Source organism: Octodon degus, unplaced genomic scaffold (genome assembly GCF_000260255.1).
Source record: "Octodon degus isolate 3935 unplaced genomic scaffold, OctDeg1.0 scaffold00195, whole genome shotgun sequence".
Taxonomy (NCBI): domain Eukaryota; kingdom Metazoa; phylum Chordata; class Mammalia; order Rodentia; family Octodontidae; genus Octodon; species Octodon degus.
The window spans coordinates 1,439,738-1,463,737 of record NW_004524771.1 but is presented as its reverse complement, the minus strand read 5'-3'; the positions used below and the strand labels follow the sequence as shown (position 1 = coordinate 1,463,737).

At 41.3% G+C, this 24,000-nt stretch overlaps 1 protein-coding gene across 1 annotated transcript in view; it reads right to left on the bottom strand.

Annotated features, from left to right (window-relative positions):
• Window positions 1-24,000, bottom strand: part of Parn (poly(A)-specific ribonuclease) — a 191,726-nt gene that overhangs the window by 35,802 nt on the left and 131,924 nt on the right. Inside the window, exon 21 of the mRNA XM_023704414.1 lies at window positions 3,734-3,923. Within this exon, the coding sequence (XP_023560182.1) occupies window positions 3,734-3,923 (190 nt within the window). The remainder of the gene's footprint in view (window positions 1-3,733; window positions 3,924-24,000) is intronic.

Below are 24,000 nucleotides of genomic sequence, written 5' to 3'. Positions count from 1 at the left end.
GGTTTGATCTCCAGCTCCCTCATGCCTTACTAAACCACCCTTAAGGCATCCTGAGCCAGCCAAAAAAAAAAAAAAAAAAAATGCTGTCATTAATAAAAAAAAGCCAAAAAAAAAAAAAAAAACCAAAACTCCTTCTCAAATAAATGAATTTAAAAGGGTAGTAAGACATAAGGCCAATCTACAAACAATAAATTATAATTCCATGTATAATACAAAAATATACTTATTTTTATATGGAAGAAAAGTAATATAAGATCTTTACATAGCAAAACCTGAAAAATAAACTTACTAAATAAACACAAAATTATAAAATTTATGTTGAATGCAAAAGATCTAGATTGGTTAAACAGTTTGAAAAAGAATCTAGAAGGTATATGCTAGAAGGTATATGATTTTAGGACATTATGAAGTCTATTTATTACTGATAGTGTAGTATTAACATAAGAAAAGACATAAGTAAGCAGAACAAGAGTCAAATCTAGAAACAGACCTAGTCATACAGCTTATTTGTGATAAAGATGCTGAGTTAAACCAATGAGGGAATGTTAATGATTTGTGTATGGATGTCCCCAAAAGCCTCAGGTGGCTCGGTGGTAAGTGTGTGGGTGCTTTCCTGGGTGGCTGAATCTAGAATTTGTGATTGGTTTATTGTCTAGCACTGGGATTGGGGGTATGAGTGCTACACCTGACCTGGGTCAGATAGCCTGCATATGATATAAGGGAGGGAGAAAGGCTTCTCCTCTCCTTTTGCTCTTGCTGCTTTTGCTATTTTCTGTTGCCAAGAACTCTGCTACTAACCCCCATCTTGGAGCCAGCTGATTATAGGGTGAAACATCTAAAAATTGTGAGCTAGGTAAACTTTTCCTTTCTTAATTTTGGTGTTGGGTATTCTGTCTCAGCAATGAGAGAAAAGTAAGACAAGAGAAAAATCTTTTTAACAAATATTGCTGGAAAAGTCAGATGGCATGGGAAGAAAACTATATCCTAACCCTCATCTCACTCTATATACAAAATTAATTTGAAACAGATCATTACTCACTTGTAAAAGCTAAAACTACAAACTTTCCAGAAAAATTATCCTTAGTATAAGTAGAGATTTTTAAGGAAGAAACCCTCTAATCATAAAAGTAAATTCATAAGTAGGATTTTATCAAAATTAAAAAACCCAATCTGCTCTTTAAAAGACATCATTACAAAAATGATTAAGCAAACTTGTCCACAAAACATTATATGCAGCACATGTTATCTGACAAAGACAGTTTATCTGTCTATAACACATAAAACTACTCTTAAAAAATCAACAATAAAAGGAAAAAAAAAAGCAGTCCAACTTAAAGAGGCAAGAGCTGGGTGTGGCAGCACATGCCTGTAAAGCCAGCACTCAAGAGACCGAGGCAGGAGGATTCTCATGAGTTTGAGGCCAGCCTGCACAACATAATGAACTTAAGGTCAGCCTGCACTATGCAGTCAGATCCTGTCTCAAAAAAAAGAAAAGAAAAAGAAAAAGGCAAAAGACTTAAATAGCCATCCCTAAAAGAAGATATATGAACAGCCAACAAGCACACACAAAGGTGGCCAAGGGCTGGGTTGTAGATCAGCAGTAAGTGGCAAAGCACTGGCCTAGCAGCATAGGTGAGGCCCCGGGTTGGAAACCAGCAATGCAGTAGCAATAAAAGTGATCAATACTGTTGTTAATCATGAGAAAAGTTCAAATTAAAACCATAACAAAAGACCATCTCACATCCTCTAGAGTGGCTGAAAAGACTGATAGCTCCAAGTGTTGACAAGCATGTAGTAGCTGAAACTCATACTATATACCAGAGTACTATAAAACAATACATTTGCTTTGGAGAACTGATTTTTGTTATCGTTCTTAGAGTGTTCAACACCTAACCATTAAACAGCTGAACAATCAACAATTCTATTCCAAGGTATTTACTTAAGAGATATAAAACATACACTGAATTTTTTTTTTTTTTTTTTTGCTCCTAATGCCTCAGGGCAGGTTTGGCTGGCTTGAGTTGTCAGGATTGAACCACAGCAACCTGAGCCTGACTGCTTTGCTGAAGCAGCCACTTAAAGAACTGAGCTAAGGGGCAGGCCCCCTGAAAAAAAATTTTTTTAACCAACTGTTTGGAGCAGCTGTACACCAGCCCCAAACTGGAAATCATCCAAGTATGTACCCATAAGAGCATGGGTAAGACAAATGCTGCACACTCCTACAACAGAATCCTACTAAAAAATAAAAGCAAATGATTAATGGGTACAAGAATAAAGATGAACTGCAAAAACATGTTAAGTAATAAAGGCAAACACACATAATTCCAGTGTTTAAAAATTCCCAGAATAGTGGAGCATACCTCTAATTCCAGCACTTGGGAGGTCTGAAGATGGAGGATGACTGTGAGGCTAGCCTGGGCTATAAAATGAGTTCAAAGCTAGCCTGAACTGCATGGTGAAACCCTTTCTCAAAAAGACCAAAAAAACCCAAACAAATAAAAAAACAAAAGAAGAGAGTGTGTGTGAACCCAAAGATTTTATTTTATTTGCAGAAACAGGGCTTGAACTCAGGCCCTTGCGCTTGCTAGGCAAACACTTATTCTAGTGAGCTATTTCCCTGGCCCCTAAAAGAAGAATAAACAAAATTAATCTATAGTGGTAGGAATTAAAAAATGGTAATTCATGAGGCATGACTCATGAAAAGGATAGAAAAGGGCTGGGAGATAGCTCAGTGGTCTAAGCACCTGAGTGTCAAGTGCAAGGACCCAAGTTCGATCCCTGGTATTACATGCCATGCTGGCCAAGCATGATGAAGCATGCCTGTAATCCCAGTGCTGGGGAGGCTGAGACAGGAAGATCACTATGAGTCTGAACTGTGCGAGACCCTGTATCAAATAAATAAATAAATAAATAAATAAATAAATAAATAAATTTTTTAAACAAAAAATAGAATAAAATTTTGAGGGAGACAAATGTTCTCTATCTTATTTTGATGTTGGTTACATGGATTTATACAACTGCTAAAAATGAACTGAACATTTGAGATCTGTCCATTGTATAGTATCTTAACTATACTTTACTTTTTAACCACTCCCTCCAAAAATTTAAAACTATAGAGAATAATCCAAAATATGACTAGTGATTGCTTTGGGGTATTGGGATTATGGCTTTTTGCTTTTGTTAATTCACATTTTCTTAAATTTTAAGACTTTCTAAAAACAACCTGTATTATATATAGACTTCTTATTTTCTATACTTCCTTTTGCAGTTTCACAAAGATAGCAAATACTGTCAGTGGTCTGCTTTGCTTTCTGAAGGGGAATTAAAGATGATCACAGGAGCGTTCCTTGAGTTCCTTTTCTAAGCAGCCTGGGGTTCAGTTTAGTGGCAACTGAAAGGAGCCAGTTCAGGGGGAGCCACACAGAAAGACTAGAGGCAGATGAGCTCTAAGCTTGGGGCAACTTAGGGGCGTGTTCTCATTCCTAACATGGGAGTAAGATATAAGCTACCTACTCAGGAGGCTCTGTGAGAGTTAACTGGGACACTGTGGTCCACAAAGCATGCATTCTCTCCAGCCTAATGACTTCAAGGGGCAGTCACTTGGGACACTTGGTGAGGGTACGAAAAAATACCTTTCTTTAAAGTCTGATTACCCACTTATCCTAAAAGAAGCAACCAGAAAATCTACCCTGGAACAACTTTGCCCCAGTGTATCAACTGCCGGCATGTTTACCTGTCAGGAGCGTAATAGTGGTTGTGCAGCGTGTGGGACAAGCTCTGTGTGTTCAGCCGCTTTCTCTCTACCTCCTTCCAGTTGTCATCTGTCCACTTTCTCTTGATCTGCTTCTCTTCCTGTTTTTTCCCCACATAGTCAGCATAGGTCTGGATCCGATAGCTTTCTGCATATCTGCTGGTATTGACAGCTACAAGGAAAAAATGAAATCCTTATAAAAGATGAGGTTGTCACTTAGCAGAGATGGCCTAAGGAGCCCTGGGATCAGGTCTGAGCTCTGACCTCAGCTTTGCCACTTATAAGACAGGTGAATACTGTGTACATCCTAAAGTCTTCCTCACACTGTGAAGGTGCTTTGTAAGCCAAAAAAAAAACCAAAAAAACAAAACAAAAAAAAAAAAAACAAAAAAAACCAACAAACCTAGAATGATGTAAGTAAACTGCTGACCTTCAAAATATCTGCAGCTAGCATGACTGTTTGAGAATTACTCATTTCTGAGGAAAAAAAAGAAAATAAAACCACTAGACAAAAACTCACTATTTTGTTAAAAGTGACAAGAAAAGCTGTATGGGTAATGATGGAGAGCACTGTGCGCAAGTATCTGCGCCCAGAGTTTTGCAGATACAGTGCTATGCCTAGTTCTCAACGTGAGGAACTATTTTTACTGATGAGAAAACAGGATGGTACCTCTAGGATGCAACATCAGGCTGTTCTGACCCTACTGCCAAGGCCCTTCTTGCTACTCTGAATCTCATGTTGTGATCTGCAAATTCCAGCTATTTCCACAATACTTGAGACATGGCTCTTCTCCCTTCAGTCTGAAAGGCAGCTAATTCTCTGTACTGTGCCTCTGGTTGGAAGGAGAGCTTGAAAGTTTATTTTCTTTGCCCACCATGTGAATGCTTCAGACTGAGGTCAGGTCTGAAGGATTGTTTTTTGTTTTTACAGTGCTAAGAATGCTCGGCAAGTGCTCTACCACTGAACTACATCCCTTGCTTCAGCCAGGTCAGTTTTGTTCTAATCCCATGATTTCCCCCTCCTTGGAGACTGTAGCTGAAACTCTAGTGTGTGGGAGTGAGGGGTGATGAAAGGTCTGTGGAGGATGGGTGCCCACAGGATAGAGCATGCAGTTTGGGCACATACTCTCCTAGCCCACTGCCACTGCCAAGGTATTGCTCACACTGGCAATGAGACAGAGCCTCGGCAGCAGTGAAAAGTGGACTGTTACGTGGTCAGGGGCAGACTAGAAACCTGGGTAGTTACACCAGTATTGTGACATCAGAAACAGAATCTGTATATTTAGGCCTAGCAAAGCTCTTGGTACAGAGCAGTTTTCCATAACTCTTATGTGAATGAATGCATGATAAAAGGCAGCCAGTGGAAACACACATGCAGAACTGGACAGGGGACTCCAATGTATCACAGACCCTCAGTCCAAGGGAGGGGCAGCTCTATGAAAAGAAGCAGACAATGTGCATGTCCCATAATCCACACTTTGTAATCTTCTCGTGGACCAGATGTGACTAAAACTTCTCAGCACAATAATGATTTATATACTGTTGTGTTCTAAATACTTATCCATCTAAAGAGAATTTAAAAAAAAAAACATTTCTTTAAAGCACAAATTTTCATTAGGAAGTCAGCTCTGATTTTCAAATATTCACTCTACAGTTAAAAATAAAAAAAAGAAAAAGTCCTCTAAGTATTAAGGAACTTTCATCTTCTGCAAAGTCTCCCAGATAAGTGCAGTGAGGTGCTGAAACATGAGCTCAAACCTGTGTGCTGTGACTCACAAGGAGGTGACACGGTGAAGGCAGCCAGCCAAGAGGACGCTAATCTATCAACGTGGTCTACCATGAGACCCGCTGGTCCTACCAGCTGCTGGCTAAGAAACACTTCCTGGATCTCCTTACATTTCACCCTTCGATCTGAAAGGTTTATTCTGCAGCATGCCTGAAGAAGGATGGCATTTGCAACAATCTCACAAATTTAATTTGGATTATCAAGTAAAAGAGTAGGCTTGGGCTAATATTCCTCAAGACAACAAAGATGAAGACAGGGCCAGAAAGGAGCCGCACAATCTGTTTAGCAGTATCTGTTTCTAATCATTCTACTTAGACTCACAGACAAATGCTACAAACAACTCGCTAACATGGCAAGAAAATTTATCTGAGCACATTTGGAATTAGGAATACTTAAGGGGAAATATAACAATCCATTTTTCCCTGCTGGCCTTCATGTGGGGATAATTTACCAGCATTCCTTTAAGTCCCAGCAGCTTTGCAGCTCTCTGCCTTTAATCTAGGAGCCAATCTTTGGCTCAAAGCCACATCTCTAATGGATGAATCAGCAAAATGAATTGTCTGTCAACTGTGTTCTCCAGCGAGTCCAAGTCCTGGTGAGAAGCAGCATGGAGCGGCTGCTTGGTAACACTAACCTTCTCCACATATGTCAGGGAAATGATTCAAGGCCATTGCTTGGTCCTGCCACTGTGTCAAAGTCACTGGGGAGCCAACACATTGGGAATGCACCTGACTCCCTGTAGGCAAGTGAGCTGGTTCCTCTCATGAAACAACTTCACTCACTCATGGCTTTACTGGCCTGGCTCATTGTCTCAGATACTGCACACATGGGAGCATTTTATCTTCACAACAATCACGTAAGGAAGAGATGTTACAAGGACCACAAAGAAGAACTGAGTATCAGAGAACCTAAACAGCTGCCTGAGGCCTTGTGACTAATCTATCGGATACAAATTTCTTCTGAAATTGAGCTGCACATTTGTTTTAACTGCAGCAGGGAAAAATAATCCACTTTAATTATTACAGATATTAAAACTAAAAAAGGATAAAAAGTCAATAGAAAAGAGTGGTAGCTGCAAAGAACTAGGGTTGGGGTTGGTGGAGGAAGATGGTTATAAATTGGATTAAGGGGATTTGGGGGGTCTCTAGAAGTAAGTCTTGACTGAACTGGTGGTTTTATGAACAGATGTATTTACTGAAGCACAGAACTATACTCAAAGAGAGTAATTTTATTGTATATAAGCTATACCTTAATTATTCTGTGGAATCTAATAGATGGGCCAACAATAGTTGAGACACTTCTGAAGAAGAGAAGGGGCCTTGCCTTACCAACTAAGAAAACTGGTAAATCTGTGGTAATTAAGACAGTATGGTAATAGGGCAGAGATAAACAAACTGGCCAATGGTACAGAGAACCCTGAAAATAAAATTACTACATCTGTGAAACTTTGATTTTTGAACAGAATAGCACAGAAACATGAGGAGCGGGAAAAACTGTTTATCCATTGGAAAAAAAATGAAATTGGACTCTTAGTCATACTAAGTCGAAAAATCCACTCCAGATGGATGAAGAACTTAAATGTCAAGAGCAAACTTTGAAAACCTGAAAAGAAAATATAAGTATCTTTCTGAGCTTGAAGTAGGGGAGAATTTATGAAGATACAGAAAAGGTTAAGTATTAAAAAAATCCAGGAATTTTGGGTACATAGCTATTAAAACTTCTGTCCATCAGAAGACACTAACAAGACTGAAAACAATCTGTAAGTGGGCCATCTTAATATTATATTCAACAAGCAGAGGATAAGGACCAGAATACATAAAAGTGCTAAGTCAGTATGAAAACAACAGAAAGATGGGCAAAAGACCTGAAAAGCATGCATCTTTATCTCACAAAGGAAGCATGAAAGGCCAATAAACATATGCAGAGATGCTCAACCTCAAATAAAGACAAACTAAGAGCATGGTAAGATATCACTTTATACCTACTGATAACACCACCCACTGGGAAGATGTGGAGCCACGAGTTCACTAGTAGCGCATAACCAACCTGGAAGACAATTTAGTGCTGTCATCTAAAAAGTGGATCACCTCACATCCTATCTACAACCCAGTAATTCCATGCCGAGGTATATATTAACACATGAGAATTACGATGCAAGAACTTCTGAAAAACCGCTGATTATAATAGACCAAAAAGAGAAAGGGAGAAAGAGTAAGCAATCAGATACCTATCATCCAGTAAACAGACAAACTATACAGCATTCATATAACTGAACACTATATAAGAGAAAACATAAGTAGACCAAAGCTGTATACAAGAAAATGGGTGGATCTTGATTTAGCAACATGACAGATGAGTAGTGCAAATCCCAAGGAATCTATGGTACCCTTTTAAAATACACACATGTAATGGGGAAGCAAAGACAGAAGGGAAAAGGATATGGGAGTCGAGAGGGAGAAGAGAGAGAAAAGAGAAGACAAGAGAAGAATATGAATAAATGGCGAGCCCATTTTAGGAGATGGGTGACCCCTGTGAGGGAATCAGAAAGATAGATAAGACAACAGATAGGTGTAATTTATTAGCAATATTTTAGTTCTTCAGTTGAGCAGTTATTTTCACTACATTTTAAACACACACAAATGTCTAGGTTGGCCATTGCTTACTCTGTCCAGCTACTAACACTCATTTCCAGGACAGACTAAGTTAGAAGGTCTCTTTTAGACCAGTCACATTACTCCTGCTTTCAGATCTGCAGGGACATGAAAGAAGAGCCTCTGTATGGTACACGAGTGTAAATGAGCACAGCTGTGAGATGCCTGATTTTCTCAGGCAGTTAATGGCAGTTCTGCAGTTCGTTCTCAGCTGACTGGAATCAGTGTGCATTTGGGTGGGTCGGGGCACATTAAGAAACTTAGGCCTGCATGTTTTGCAATAGCTAAATTTTGCTAGCATCCAATTCTCAATGCTTAAAGGTACTGCTTATATTCTTATTAATACATGGTTGTAAGAGATGAGGCATTTAATGGTTTAATGTGAACATTATTCTGACTTTAAAGATTGAGACTCAGAAATGCCTACTCACTTATTTGAGTAGAAATTCAAACTGAACATTACTTTTCAAGACTGGAAGTCCCTGAGAGGTGACATAGGTGTAAATCTGTCTGCAGAATCATCAGTGCCTGTCCACCTCACCACACAAATTTTGTACAAACTCCAAGAGTGTGTATACCATGATGTGCTGCCCACTCCCTGGTGTGACATGTGCCAAAAGCGGCTTCTGCTAGCTACATAGACCCAAGCCCTGCTGCCCTCTGCCAACTTGTATTCACTGTTAACAGGGCCAGCTCCTGACACCCAGCACGATGTCCTCACTCCTCCTGCTGCAGCTGCGAGCCTGGCCTACACCACCTGGCTGCTGTCTGGATTTCCACCCTATGCCTTTGTTATTTTTGCTTGCTTGTTTAAACCTGAATATATTAGATATAAAAGTTTTCTCCTCTTCCACAGAATTCTGCTTAGGTTTAGATTTCCAACAGACTAACCATCTCTCCATTTTTACTGTAGAGAATGAAGGGCTGTACTATGTATGCATTTGTAGGAGAGCAGACAAAACTTTTTTTTTGAAAGGAAGGTGCTAAAACAATATAACACCAAATCTCTCAACCCTGATGGTAATGATGAAGGTTTTCTGGATCTTGGATATTGTCTCCCCTCAACACATCATAGGAACTAGGCAGACACTAAGCAAACACAGGAATCAGAGATCTAACAACCAGTGCAATGTAGGTATTTCCAACAGGCCAAATAAGATTCAAAAAAAAAAAAGGACAGGCCAGCCAGAAGATGACAGCCCTTTGTCAGGCCTCTGCAGCTCACGCCTCCTTTGCCACCATGGTCCATCCTCCTCAGGGATGGCTACAGCCTTCCAGGGGAAATATGAACTTGCTGGCTGGCCTATCCTGGTGAGGCCCCCAGGGTCACCTTGCCCCATTCAACCCCTGCATCTCTGCTGTCCCATGTGGGCCTCTGATTCCCTAGCAGGGCCAAGAAATCTCTGATGATAGGGGTCATGCTTCATTCCTTTTTGTAGTACCCATCCACTCTTGTACTTCTGTAGCAATACAATGTATGATGGTCACGGAAAAGAAGGCAGAAGCATAGCTTCTATGTCTGCTGGTAGACCAGACACACACAAATGTTTCATTTTATAATCCCATGTTGAAGCCCAATGTGTGAATAAAGCCTGGATTGCAACAAAAGGTATTTGCTCAGGCTCTGGCTTTGCTCTAAACAGAGCAGCTTCCTTCGGGCAGTAGCCAAAGCAGTGCAGCACCTCAGCTGAGCCAGGCAGAGATGCTGGGGAAGAAATGGTCACCACTGACAGCGCAAGCTCCGAGGGGCCCACTCACTTCCCAAGTCACACAACTTGGACTCAGCTTGTGACTCTTTATCGCTTACTCTTCCTTTCACACCAGGGATGTTTCTCCAACAAAGAGGAAAAAAAATACTTTTAATATACTAAGGCTGCAAGAGTGAAAACCAGGAAAAGCAAAGTGACCAAAGCTCCTGAAGAGGATAGAGTGAGCTGGTGAAAGTGAGCAGTGAGGACTCTACTCACTCCCCTTTGCTTTCTCAGTACCTCTTGCACTCCTAGAACTCAGGAGATGCTCAGTAAAGAATTATGGAGGAGGAAGCAAGCTTTAGGATGATGCTCCCACAGATACAGTATACAGGGTGAGATAGCACAAGCAGCTAACAGCACCTGCACACTGGCAACATACCCTACACACTGATGCCTCATCCTGTGATGGCTGCATTAATGACAGGGCTGAGAGAAAGCTCAACAGGCAGCGAGCTTCAATGTGGCACAGCAGGCAAAGGTGAGATCCTGGTCCCAGCATCTACAAGAGTCATGCCCCGCACTGCTCTGTCCACATCTTCCTCAACTAAACATGACAGGCTGCCATTTCCTGATCACATTTCACTATACTGATCTCCAATTAAAGCCAAGAAGTGGGAAAAAACAAAAATAAAAACAAAAAACAGAACCACAAACACTTCTTAAAAACTGGGCAAAGGCTGGCATGAAGATAATAGTGATTTTTTCACTATCTAAAACCCACTTACAGGAAGCAACAAAGTCAAGTGCAACACCGCAGGTGCTCTGGTCACAGAGGCTTGGGTTCCACATCCACTCCACTCTTGACTTGTCTGAGACAAGTCACTTGCCTCCCTTTTCCCATAAAATGGGTATCTTAACCTATTTACAAAGTTGTTGGGAAGAACAGAATATTATGCAAGGCTTCTGGCACAGGGCCTAGGGCAAAGCAGCTGCTCAATTAAAGAGGCTACTGTTTTTTGTTTTCTGTTTTTTTAGCAGGGTCTCCACTAGGTAGTTCAGGTTGGCCTTGAACTCCCTATATAACCCAGAGAGGCCCTGAACTTCTGGTAATCCTCTTGCCTCAGCCTCCCAAGTGCTGGGATTACAGCCGTGCACCACCATGCTCAGGGAGGTTTCTGCTTCTAAATCACAATCACATACTTCAAAGAGAACTGGGCCACAGCCAACGTAGGACATTCTGGAGCTACACTCATCACACAGAAGAGTGGAAACGAGGGGTCTGCAGAAGCACACCAAACTATCCTTATAACTTAAAACTGAATGCAGTCTAACAGTTTGGACTAGTACATAATGAGAGGATCTGAACTATAATTTTTCAAAACTTTTTGCGAGACCAAAATAGCCATCTGATTTTCATGAACTCTTCAGACACTACCATAGTCTGCTTTAGAAACATTCATCTCACGGATTCATTCAATAAACAGTGGCCTGGGCAGTATGGTGTGGGTACTGAAATGTGCCAGAAGGGAAGAGGCATTCCCTGCCCTTCAGAAGCCCACCACCTAAAGACGGCATGAAAAAAAAAAAAAAAAAAGACGGCATGAAGGAAAGGCAGAAGAGCACAGGCAGGTGAGAATCTATGTGCGAAATAATTGACTTCGACATGAGGAGGGGCTGAAGTAAGGAAGAACTAATAAATATTTCAAGGTTTAGTCCATGCCACCTGCCTCAGCATTCAATGAAGCATGTCATCAAGATCATCTCCAGTAACCAGTCTGGTGGCTTTTTCTCTTCATCACATGATTATAAGCTGAAAAGTCAACTAAAAATAAAGCTACTAATGTTAAGTACTTGTGATCCATCAAGAACTATGTTAACTGCTTTACAAATATATTTATTTTTGTGTGTGTTTGGGTTTTTTTTTTTTTTTTTGCAGAACCAGGGATTGAACTCAGGCCCTTGTGCTTGCCAGGGAAGCACTTACTCCACTGAGCCATCTCCCTGGCCCTGTGTGTTTGGTTTTTAAGACAAGGTCTTGATATGCAGTTCATGCTGGTCTTGAGCTCACCTCATAGCCCAAGCTGGCCTCCAACTCATGGCAGTTCTCTTGTCTTAGCCTCCCAGTGCTGGGTTATAGGCATCCATCACTACACCTGGATTACATTTAATTCTTATTTATTCATTTATTCATCTACACATTCACTCATATATCATCTGTCAGGATTTTCCTACAGGAGCAGATATAACACAAGATGTACAAATGCATAAGAAATTACAAGACTGGTTTATGACGGTCAGCCAGAGTCAGATGAGGAAGCATGTAGAGGGTGTCTGCACATTGGAGGCTGAAGAATTCAGTCCAAGGTCTGGAGCTCACTGCAGTGTTCTGTGCAAGTCTCCATCTGGAGGCTGATGGGCCTGCAATGGAAGGCTGATGAATCTATACCAGAAGGCTGAAGGGTCCAAGGCAGTAGGTGAAGAATATGTGCTAGAAGCCAGGAGACGAGGTACAAGCTCAAGGCAAAGATGGAGCTCCTCTGAAGAATGGAACCCTCTGTCCTCCCTCATTTCCCTTTTATATCTTTTCTTTCTTTTTCTTTTTTTTTGGTGGTACTGGGGTTTCAACTCAGGACTTTGTGCTTACCAGGCAGGCACTTTTTTTTTTTTTTTTCCAAAACACAGAATGTTTACTGAATAAACTTGTGGTATACACCCCATCTATATTTTTTGCATTCATTCATTTTCCATTCTGCAACTTCCATCACATTAGCAGAGTAACCAGTGAGTTGTTTTCTAAAAGGTTTTCTCCATCACTGTGCATCATTTTTGAGTCTTCTAAGCACAGAGCTGAGTTTAGAGAGTTGCTAAAATTCACCTGTCAGTACAGGCCGCGGCTGGTTCTTAACTGCTTGTTCTCCAATTTGCAGGCACTTATCCAGCAGAGCTAACCCCCCAGCCCCTTTTATATCTTTTAAGTGATGAGCCACCCTAGGGTGTAGAATTGCTGAGCCTATTTAGTTAAGCTTCTAAACTTCTGAAGTTGACACTGTCAATCAGCCCCTACAATCCACCTCTTGTCAACCTGGCAACTAGATGTATTTCTTTAAACCAGTCTCCAGATACAAAGATGTACATATAACTGTGCCTAACATGTCATAGCTATCCTGCGTACAAATGGAAATGCACTAATTCCCTTACCAAAATAGGCGGTAAGTTTTCCTTCCTTGATGCTTACACCTAATAAGTTCACAACTTCAGCATTAAAAAAGGTTTAATAATCCTTAAGAACCAGTATTAAGTCTATCAACATTATATCAGAACCATATAGGGGTGAAATAGTACAATTATAATCCTCTTTTCTGTAGCTGACCACAGGGGTTGTATGTGGTTTCTGTATTTCCTTGGCTTTCAGCAATCACCTCAACAGGTCTTGATTCTTTCCTTGGTGGAGGGACCTATACTTTCATTCCTGAAGGCTCTGGACCATCTGTCACTATGCCTGTATTAGGCTGTTGTAGTTTCCCACTGACTTTAATAATAGGACATGGCAATATTAAGAGGTGCTCTAAGGGATCTCCTACACTCCATGTATAGTCTTCCTTTCCTCCATCGTGAAACAGTAACCCAATTTCCTTTTGATACTATGGGTCAGTTACCCCTGACAACACTGTGACTCCATTTTTAGCTTTTTTCTTCAGAGGCATGAGGAGACCAAAGTGACTCCCAGCTCAATGGTATCATTGTTGTATTTCTTATTTTACTTTACCAGTTTGTCCAGTAAGGCTATGACCAACCAGCCAGCACCATAATATTTCCTATTCTGCCAAAGAAATTCAAAACTTCCATGCATGGAATTGCTAAATTCCTGACATCTCACAAGTGGTGAATTAGGATAATCAAATGGATCTATTACACAGCATATTAGTTTAAATAGCTCACGCCAAGACTCAGGAGAGATCATGGCGTCTTTAGTTTCATCCCACAGCCAACTCCAGGAACCCCTAAAAGCCATTTTAAAATGCCATCATATTTTGTCTAGAACTCTTGTGGCAGAATGTTATGGTTTGTGTCTAGTGGTTCCCCCAAAGCCTCATGCAGTCATGGGGCAGTTTCTAGAGTTTGTGATTAATTCATGATCCAATGCTGGAATTATGGGCGTGAGTGCTGCTGGGATTATTGGTGTGAGTGCTATACCCGCCCCAGGGCAGATGATAGCCTAAATGCAATATAAGGAATGGGGAGGCTTGCTCTCTGCCGCTGCTCCTGCTTTTTTGCTCTTGCTGTTTTCTGCCACCATGAACTGCTACCCTCTGCTATGTGCCTGTCAGTCTGCCTTGGAGCCAGCTGAGTATGGACTGAAACCTCCACAAACTGTGAGCTAAATAAACTCTTCCTTAATTTTGGGTGTCAAGTATTTTGTCCCAGCAACAAGAGAAAAGTAACCAAGAAAACTCAAACAAACAAACCATCTTCTAAAACTAGGCAACTGGGGCAATGAGGGTGAATCAAAGAGACACAGTCTTGTACTTAACTGGGAAGGGAAAACCAGTGCATAGAAAACCACTCGAGTAGCAAGGAGAAGATGTATGGATCATCACTGTGTGCTGAGGTGGGACAAGAGGATTTGTCTTAGGGAACTGATCAAGTTGAAGACATGGGCAATTTTCCTAAGGAAAGACTGCGAGGGCTAGAAAACAGTGTAGAAAATGCTGAAAGTGGGGAATTATATTCCAGGCAGACAGCCTCTGAAGTGAGCACTTTCTGAGGGAGGCAGTAGTCTGAGTTGAAGAACCAAAAGACCAAACTGGTAACACCCAGGGAAGGGAGCTAGAGAAAAGCCAACAGGAGGCTGGAGCAAGGGACTGCCTCAAGGGTAGAGCAGAGGGAGCCACTGCGCAGTCAAGACACTCTCCCTAAGATCTGAGGAGACCAGCCTAAGCCAGTACAGGAAGTAGGAGAGAAAGGGTGGCAGCTAGTCAGGACAGAGGAGGCAGGGATATGAGGAAAGAATGGAGGGCCTGTCCTTGGAGTTCCAGTAGGGACAGCACGTTTGTATCATTTAGGGACTAGGGTTGGGAGACTAGGGATACAGGTAGATATGGACTAGATGGATGTTAGCTTTGAGCTACTAGGAAATATCCAATGGAAAGGTGCAGTGGACAGAAGCTATCTGGGAATCATTGTCATGAAGGCAGTTTGAGCCCTAAGGAAGGACAGAATTGCTAATGGAAAAAGAACAGAGTGTCATCATTTATATATAGATATACCCCCAAAGCCTCATGTGCTCATAGCTGGGGCTTTCTGGGAGGTGATGAACCTGAGTGTCTGAAACTCATTAGCTAAATGTGGTATTATGAGGTAAAACCCAGTTGGAGGAGGTGGATCACTGGGGTGTGATCTGGAGGGGCCTTTTCTTCTCCTTGATCACTCTGTGTCCTGCTACCATGCCATCATCAGTTGTCTGTCCTCCTCTATGCCTCTCTACCAGAATGCCTTGGCCTTGAAACAAGCCAACTATGGACTAAAATCTCTATAAACTGTGAGCCCAAATAAACCTTTCTTCCTTTAAACTGTGTTTCCTCTAAACAGGGTGTTGGACATTGGGTCATAACACTGAAAAAGTGACTAAGATACAGGGTGAAGAAAGAATTCTTCAGCAGAACACTTAACATTTAACCACAGCATTGCTGGGGAAAAGCAGGCAAATAGAGCCTGCCAAGTCACACCTTGAACAGGAGGACAGACCTAGAAAGCATGTGTCATGCAATTCAAGCAACACTGTCATGAGGACAGATCAGTGCATCCAGCCATCAGTCAAGGGGAAAATACTACCTGCCAGAAGGCTCCCATATCAAAGGGATAAGGGAGGAATAAGCTGGAGGTAAGGACAGTGAGTGACAAAGCCCCCAACAAGGGCAGGGACCACAAAAAAGATCTTGGGAGAAGGTGAAATGGGATGGTGGGAGGTTTTCTGTAAGGATTAAAGGCACTCAGTAGGCTTCCACAGTGCTAGGGAAAGCCAGAGAGAAGGGCCAAGCACTCATGAGGGAGGCACAGAAGGAAGGGTGTGTGCACAGTGTTCCACCAACACTGGCTGGATGCTGTCCCTGAGGTCGGCTGCTTCATGGGTGAGGGGCTAAGTGTCCCTGAGAGCACAGGGCTGGAGCCTGGGAGTGCAGGAAGAGTAGATAAGGCCATGCAGCTGATACTAGCTCAGATGCTACCAGAGACAGTGATCTTCAGTTCAGCATTACCAATCTGTGTGATGTTCTTTTTCAACTCAAAATCCCCTCCCCACAAGCTAAGTAGCAACTCTATTCTGATAGAGGAGAAAAGAAAGGCTGGGAGGGTAGAGCAGGCTGCCAAAGGCCATTGTTATCAGTGAGGTTTGAGTACTCAGCCCCTGCCTCCCTCCACACAGCAACTGCTCCAAAAATCAAGCCAAACAAAAGGGTTTAGCTGGCACAGTTCCTTTGAGAAAGGGACAAGATATTAAAAAGGTAGAAAGGAAGATGGGAGTCAGATAGGCACACACAGTGAAGAAAAAAGTCTACAACTATTACTTTTTTAAAAACTTTGTTTTTTAGACAAAACAACTTAAAATAGGATTTAGGAAGCAATTCCACACTTAACAGTCTTGAGGGACTTGACAGACAGCTGAAAGACCTAAGCAATTTACAACGTTGTTCACACTTCATGGGAGAAAATTAAGATTGATGTCTCAACTACACAAGAATAATTTAATGTAAAAATCAAAGATCTCCTAGATCATGTGAAATTACACATCTTAAATGTCAGGAACACTGAATAAATTCCACTCCAGGGAAGACTGACTAGTTTTAGTTGTGCCATTTTATAGGAGTATCTTTAAGGTCTGCTTTCACACATGTGACGAGGGAGTGCATACGTAAGAATCATGTTTCTAGGGAGGTCACTAGGTACTGGTACTATATCAGCTCTAATTCAATATATTACCATATAACATCTTAGTCATCTTAATATATTTTCTTTCATTTCTGATCTTTTCTTGGAAAGAAAGTCCTATTTTAAATATAACTGAACAGCCTCAGAGAGGTAAAGTAACTTGCCTAGTGTCACAGTGCTAGACTGTGGTAAACAGCTGAAATTGAACCCAGTACTGGAAACATTTTCCTCCACACAGTATTCTTTCCTTGCTTTTTGGCAGCATAAAGCCCTGCACAGTATTAGGCTTCACACTGCAATCGCATCACCAAACAATGACTACTTTATAATGGGAAACCCACTGTATGTTTTCTGTTCTGCTTCTTCCTTCCTTTTTTTTTTTTTTTAAATGCTGGTATCAACCAGGCTGAATTTCCTGCCCCTCTGTGGGGCCCTGACCCTAAGTATAAAACATGCCACTGTACACTGACATTTATGATTCAAACTAGCATTTCTGTGTGATGATGCATTTTATGTTCTAGGGGATAAGTCAACAAAAGAACCTTTAGGACACAACCTATTGAGAGCCTGCATGCAACTGCACTGCTGGTTGCAGTTTGGGGTTGGGTTCTCAGTCACATTTAAGTAGGGCCCTTCATCTGGACTAGTTCTTGCTAATAATGATTCTGCTGTAATGCCAGGTACTAATATGTCCTAGACCTAAACTACCACCAGCAGCATCCAGAAGGCATTTTTGCCCACAGCAAGTTGTTGAGCTGCTTATGAAGCTTTAGATCTCCCCCAATGACACTGTGATAAAGCAAGTGTTTACCATCATTTTCCATGTTCTATAACCATGTTTGCAAAAAAGGCCTGAGCAGAAGGTTTTATGATTTAAAGGTTTTAGAAACCAAAAACAGAGAGACTCGTTCAGTGTTTCTCTGTGGGTATTCTGAAGTGGTTTTCATTTGATAAAATGATTTACTTATACCTCATGACTCAACTTAGTCACTAACCAAGTAGAAAACAGGAGGGAGGAAGGGAAGAAGAAAAAGAATAGGAATGACAGACAGGTCCTTAACAGCCCAAAAGGTGTGAGCTAGGTCACCTGTAAGGTGAGTCATTTCCCCTGGGAGGGAGGGTGTCAGCCACCAATGGTAACCTCTCCCAGATGAAAGGACATTGTAGTTGGAAGAACTCTAGAAATTTCCTTAAAATGTCTGACTGCAGGTTTCTCTCATTCCATGCCTTCTTCCTGGTCCCAGGACCTTCCACTAGGAACAGGAACCCTGTCCCTAAGCCTGCCTCTTCCCTCTCCACCTATATCAAGCCTCCACACTGACCTCCCTAGCAGCTTTGGGCCACCCCACGCATGATGTCAACCTCCCCCTCCTCCCCCACCAAGGTGTGGAAGTCAGCAGCACAGCCTCCCTTCACACTTGGCCAATAGTCTTCATGCTGTCCAGAAGCTCACCCTGATCCTGTGCTTTCCATCCTCAGTGGAGGAAGAAGAGTCTGATAAGAAAGGGAATGAGATCTCTTCAGACTACAGGAATAGTGACACTGATCAGAAATATTTCACTTCAGAAAAGAAAATAGAGAGTCACACATCTCCAAAGGGGAAATAAAGACTGAGTACACTGACAACTAATTCACTTCATTAGAAGGTTGTTTCTACACTATACTCTAAGGATTACCAAATACTCTGAAAAGGTGGTATTGAGTAAAAATTAGTTTGATTTTAAAAAAAGTACCATCTGTCTTGGAATTTAACACCATGATTCTACACTATTATTATACTCTTTCCCTTTAAATTTTTAATCCTTCCCCGCCCCTCTTCATAATTTTAGGAAGACTATTATACTTCTTTGTTTTCTTTTCCCTTAAGTACATTTTCTGTTACAGAAGGTAGTTGCTGCCAACATCAGGCCTACAGGCAGCATTAGGTGGGGACTAGGACACACAAAGCTGCCAAAATGAGATGAACCATACAGAGTGATATTTTTCTTGAGTCAAACATGTATGTATACAGCAGCAGGAGAAAAGAAAGATAGGAGAGGAGAAGATGAAGGGACCAAGAAAAGAACAGGCCAGGAGATGGAAAAATAAGAACATGCTTTTCTCTTTAGTAAGGTGGCAACTCCCCAAATCCAGAGAATTAACAAGTTCTTCCCCACTCTTGCACATGAAAAAAAAATCTGTTAATTTTTTTGCCAGCAGGAGAACAGGATGTTTTTACATAGGGATACTTGGGGCTGGGCATATAGCTTTGTGATAGGTACCTACTTATCATTCACCAGGCCTTGGGTTCACTCTCCAGCAAAACACACACAAACACACGTACACATGTACACACACACGAGTTCAGCCTTCCTGTTAATTTCCCAAATTGTTACAAATTTACAAGTTTTTTCTTATTCTAAACAGAAATTAATGTAGATCTTTTTGTATATTTGGACATTAAATGAAAAGCCAAATGGACAGATTAAAAGTTAGCCTACAATTAACCACTAGGAAGAACGTATGCAGTGTATTATTTGTTGAAACTGTACTTTCGATTTGATTTGAAACTGTCTCATTGCTATATGTTTATCAATAAAACTTTGAAAAGAAAAAAAAAAAACAACAAAGACAAGCTGCCAGAGATCAGAAAACAAAAACAAACAAACAAACAAAAAAAATGGTTAGGATAGATATATAGTTACATTCTCTTAATGAATAGAGGGATTTGTTGTAATAGTGTTTGTAAATAGGATATCATGTCTGCATCTTGTACAGCAAATAACCACTAGGAAGAGAGTATGCAATATGTTAATTATTGAAACTGTCATACCAATTTGATTTGAAACTGTCTCATTGCTATTAGTTTCTCAATAAAATTATGAAAAAAAAAGAAAGCAGATTAAATCTAAGAAACTTCCTAAAATATATATATAAAAAAAAAAGTTAGCCTAACATTTATATGTAAAAGACCAATGGCTGGTATAATAGTGCTATACCTCAAAATACTTTTGAATACCTAATAACATAGTATCTTAAAATTCCCAATAATCCAAAGGTTTCCTACAGTGTCAAATACTCAGTGTGAAACTAAGAAACATCTTCTGACAGTCATAAATCACACAGCTGTGGATAGAAGGCTGGGCCCTGCCCTCTGAGTTATTCACAGAACAGCAGCAGCTTTCAGGCCCCTGAGCTACTCTATAATCCACAGCAGCAGTTTGTTATGAGTTGCTCTATTTTGAGTACAAATGCTGGAGTAAAATAACTCTAAATCTTACTTCGATGTGTGAACAACCACCATATGTCCAGTTCAATCATAAAGCACCAACTAATAAATTAATAACTTATTTGGGGTAATAAAAATTACCATCTGTGAATGTATCAAATTAAATCATGGTACATGGATATATCTAACCAAATCAGAGAAATCAGGTAGTTGAGTTTATTCCTACCACCACCACAAAGAAAGGGCACCTCAAACTGGAACAGCAGTAAGACCAATCTGTCAATCTGTCACTTGGTCATCTGTTACCGTCCCTGCCCAGGAAGATTACCACAATGGCAAAGGCCTGACTCTGTCCCCAGGCTTCAGCTTCGTGCAGTCTTTCCTATGTATGCTGCTGCCTAGTTGGAACTGCTGCCATCAGGACACACACCCTGGCAGCTCTGCCCACTGGGTTGTTAGCCTCTTGTTGGGCCATCACAGTAACTCTCTGCATTTGCGTCACGGCCTTTCCTTTGATCTCTGTACTGCCTTTTTAATCCTGTGGCCATCTTAACCTTTTCTCAGCCTTTCTGTTACTTACTGTCTTAGTTACTTTCCTCACTGCAGACACAATACCCAACACCCACAACTTAAGGAAAGAGGTTTATTTTGGCTCACAGTTTACAGACGTTTCAGTCCACTAATAGGTGGCTCCAAAGCTGGGTAGCAAGGCAGAGGAGGGACGGTGTATGGCATGGTGACAGGAAGCAGACAGCAGGCACAAGGGAGGAGGGAGGAGACGGACCCTTCCAGGCTGCTGCCCCAGCACTCCTCCTCCTCAGCCAGGCTTCACTTCTCAAATCACATTTGGCCATAAACTCGTCAGTGGCCTAATCTGCTGATTATCACATCCCCATGATCCCATCACCAAAGGTTCTGGGAGGACACCTAGATATAAACCATAACACCTGTATGTATATCATTCTGTGAAGTGTAGTATGTGATTTGAGGATCTGTAAGTAGATTAGAAAAGAATAAAAATATGTGTAATTGCCATGGTCATGATTACCAAGTGAAACCAAGAGCATCCTATGAAGTAAAGCCAATAAAATTGATACAGCTTTTGAATTAGTGTTACTTTAAATAAATTCTGACATCACAGACACAAATACAAGGGTCTATGTAAACAGCATGACTCACTTTACAACAGCAGAATGTTTTTTAACTGACAATGGAGCCCTTGCAGATTTTAAAGGGTGGGTTCTGTATTTTCCCCAGAAAAATACTGTCATCCTTTAAGTTCTAATTCTGAAGTCCCACAGCAAATGCTCCAATGTAAGTAGTACTTTTAGACCATGCTTATTGACTTTGCTTACAATGTTTCTGCATGTTTTATGCTTATTTTAATAAAGAAAATTAGAAGTTATCCAATAACAATTTCCATAGGACCCAACTATAAAGCTGCACAAATTGTGTTTTTCCAGTGAGTCCACAGATAATGCCCTTTGCCAGGTTAGGATGGCAGTTACCAAAAGAAAGACTAGGCTTGGCTTGCTACTGAGGTTAGATGTGGGTCTCTTCAGTCTAAACCAAACTAGCAGCATAGAGATATATGGCTACAGATTCTTTTTTAATAGTATGGAATAGCCCATGGTTCTGAGTGACACAGTTCTTTTGGCTAATGGATCTAAAACGGGAGTCAACTGTGCTGCTTTTCATCTTAGTAATATAGAAATGAAAAGAGAGGAGAAAGCAAGTGTCGAAGTAAAGGCAGAGGTATGAAATATAAAGAATGATGGCTTGCGAAGTCAGGTTATCACTTACTGCACCGCCAACAGCTGATAAAGGGATTTTGGGAAAGCAGGGAGTAGAGCCACCAGCTCTCAGGTTACAAGGCCATCATTATTAGGGCAGTCCTGGTGATAAGCCCATGCAAGCAGCTTGATGGTATATGCTGAGTCACCCTTCTTGTGCTCACGGCTGGTTTCCTTCCCTTGCACATACTTTCCCCACTGCCATGCTCTTAGCAAAAGGCATGGATTAGGACACTACCTAAATGCACTATGAACAGCCAACCCAGGCACAAAATTCACATGACTGAGATACAGCCTGTCATAGACACATGTGAGGGTGCAGGTATAATACATTTTTTTCTAAAATGATCACAGACCCTGTGCTCAGCACAGTAGAAACCTCAACCACATGCTATAAAAAAGTTCAGCCTGCCTGGCAAATACAAGGTCCTGAGTTTGATCCCTGGTAAAAAAAAAAAAAAAAAAGTTTGACCGCTTCAGGATTTAAAAGACTTTAAACATCCTCTAAGCAGAATGGGGCAGTGGAAAGTGTTCCCAACCCAAAGGCAGCCAGACTGTTACTTGATGCCTCTTAACCTCTCTAAGCAACTGTTACTTTTTAACTGAGAAACTTTCTACAGCTAGTTCCCAGATAGTGCCTAAGGCTGGTACTGGAACAGTATACATGTGTGGGGAGATTCAGGTTGAAAACTGGCTTTAGCCAAAATTAACCTTGAAGGGCCAGGGAGATATCTCAGTGGCATAGGCACCTCAGTGGCATAGGAGCTCAATCCTCAGTACAAAACAAACAAACAAACAACAACAACAAAAAAAACCCCACACATTAATTAACATGGAAAATCCTTCTTCAAGGTGCTGCACTAAAGAGCACCACATAACTCTGAGAGAATCCAATATACAGAGCCTGCTCTTCTCTCACACACCAGAGGGAGAAGACAGCTTGCATGTGAGCCCCACGAAAATAAACACACACACACGCACACACACACACACACACACACACACTCGTGCACAGTTTATAATTAGCAGCCATGCACTACAAGAGGAATGTGAGAACTGATATTTCATGAGCAAAGCAGATCCACATCTCCCATCTCATCTCCAACTCACTCAGACACATATTTCCACCAAGTGCAGCGACAGGCAAAACCAGCCCCACTACATCAAAAATATTTACCCAGCACAAGTAAATTTGAATTCAGTCAAGTTTACTAATTTTATGATGCAACTTCACATAGCACCCAATGAATTTACAAAACATGCTTTTGTGTTTCTCCTCTGATCGCATACTCCCAAGCTTGTCCTTGGAAGACAAGGAATATTCTTAGTCATTCTGTGCTGGCAGCACAGAACACCAAATGCAGCTATTTCTCTCTGCTTGCAATAGCCCTGTGCCTGGAGTTACTACAAGTCACCAAATAACCAAGGTTCAACTTCCCAGAGAATGGACTTTAATGGAGACCGGGAGGGGGGGTGGGTGGGAAGATAAATAATTAATCTGGTAATTGAGAACACATTAGTATTAAACTAAAACTGATATAATACGGATTAGAATGTTTTAAATTTACAAGAATGGCTTAAATAAAACTCAAGACTACAGAGAATATTCAAACTTGGCCTCTTCTCTCTTCCACCCCACACAACTTGGTCTCCTGTGGTGTCAGAGGTACTTAGCAGTAGCAATGTCATTCTCCCTTCTGGTGGACTGAGCACATCAGAAGCAGAGACCCTCACTTCTCCTAACCATATAGAGCTGTTTACACAAGTCAGTCTGTCTTCCTGGTACATGAACACTGCTCAGGCGCTGTGAGGTTGAGGTCAGAAGCATCCTGAAGTGAGCTGACTGGTATAAGAAGAGGACCCCCAGCATCCATTTTTCTCAGAAGAGAGGAAGAACCAGATGTATCACATATAAACCCAAGCTGAGGAGTGCTCTCTTAGTTTAAATAACACCTCCTGCTAAAAGAGAATGGACACCACACCACCTCCTAAGTGCCAGTGGACACAACAGGCAGTTGGGACTCCTGCCCTTTAAACTTCTATTCTGGCCATCCTTTACTTGACCAAGGTAAAAAAGTCCCTTCACCAGTTGCTCATCTCCCAAAATGGTCTGCACCAGTGATAGAGCCACCTGAACAAGGACTGCAACAATCCTGTCCTGAGGTAGTAGCAGATGTATAGTGCCACCACCGATGG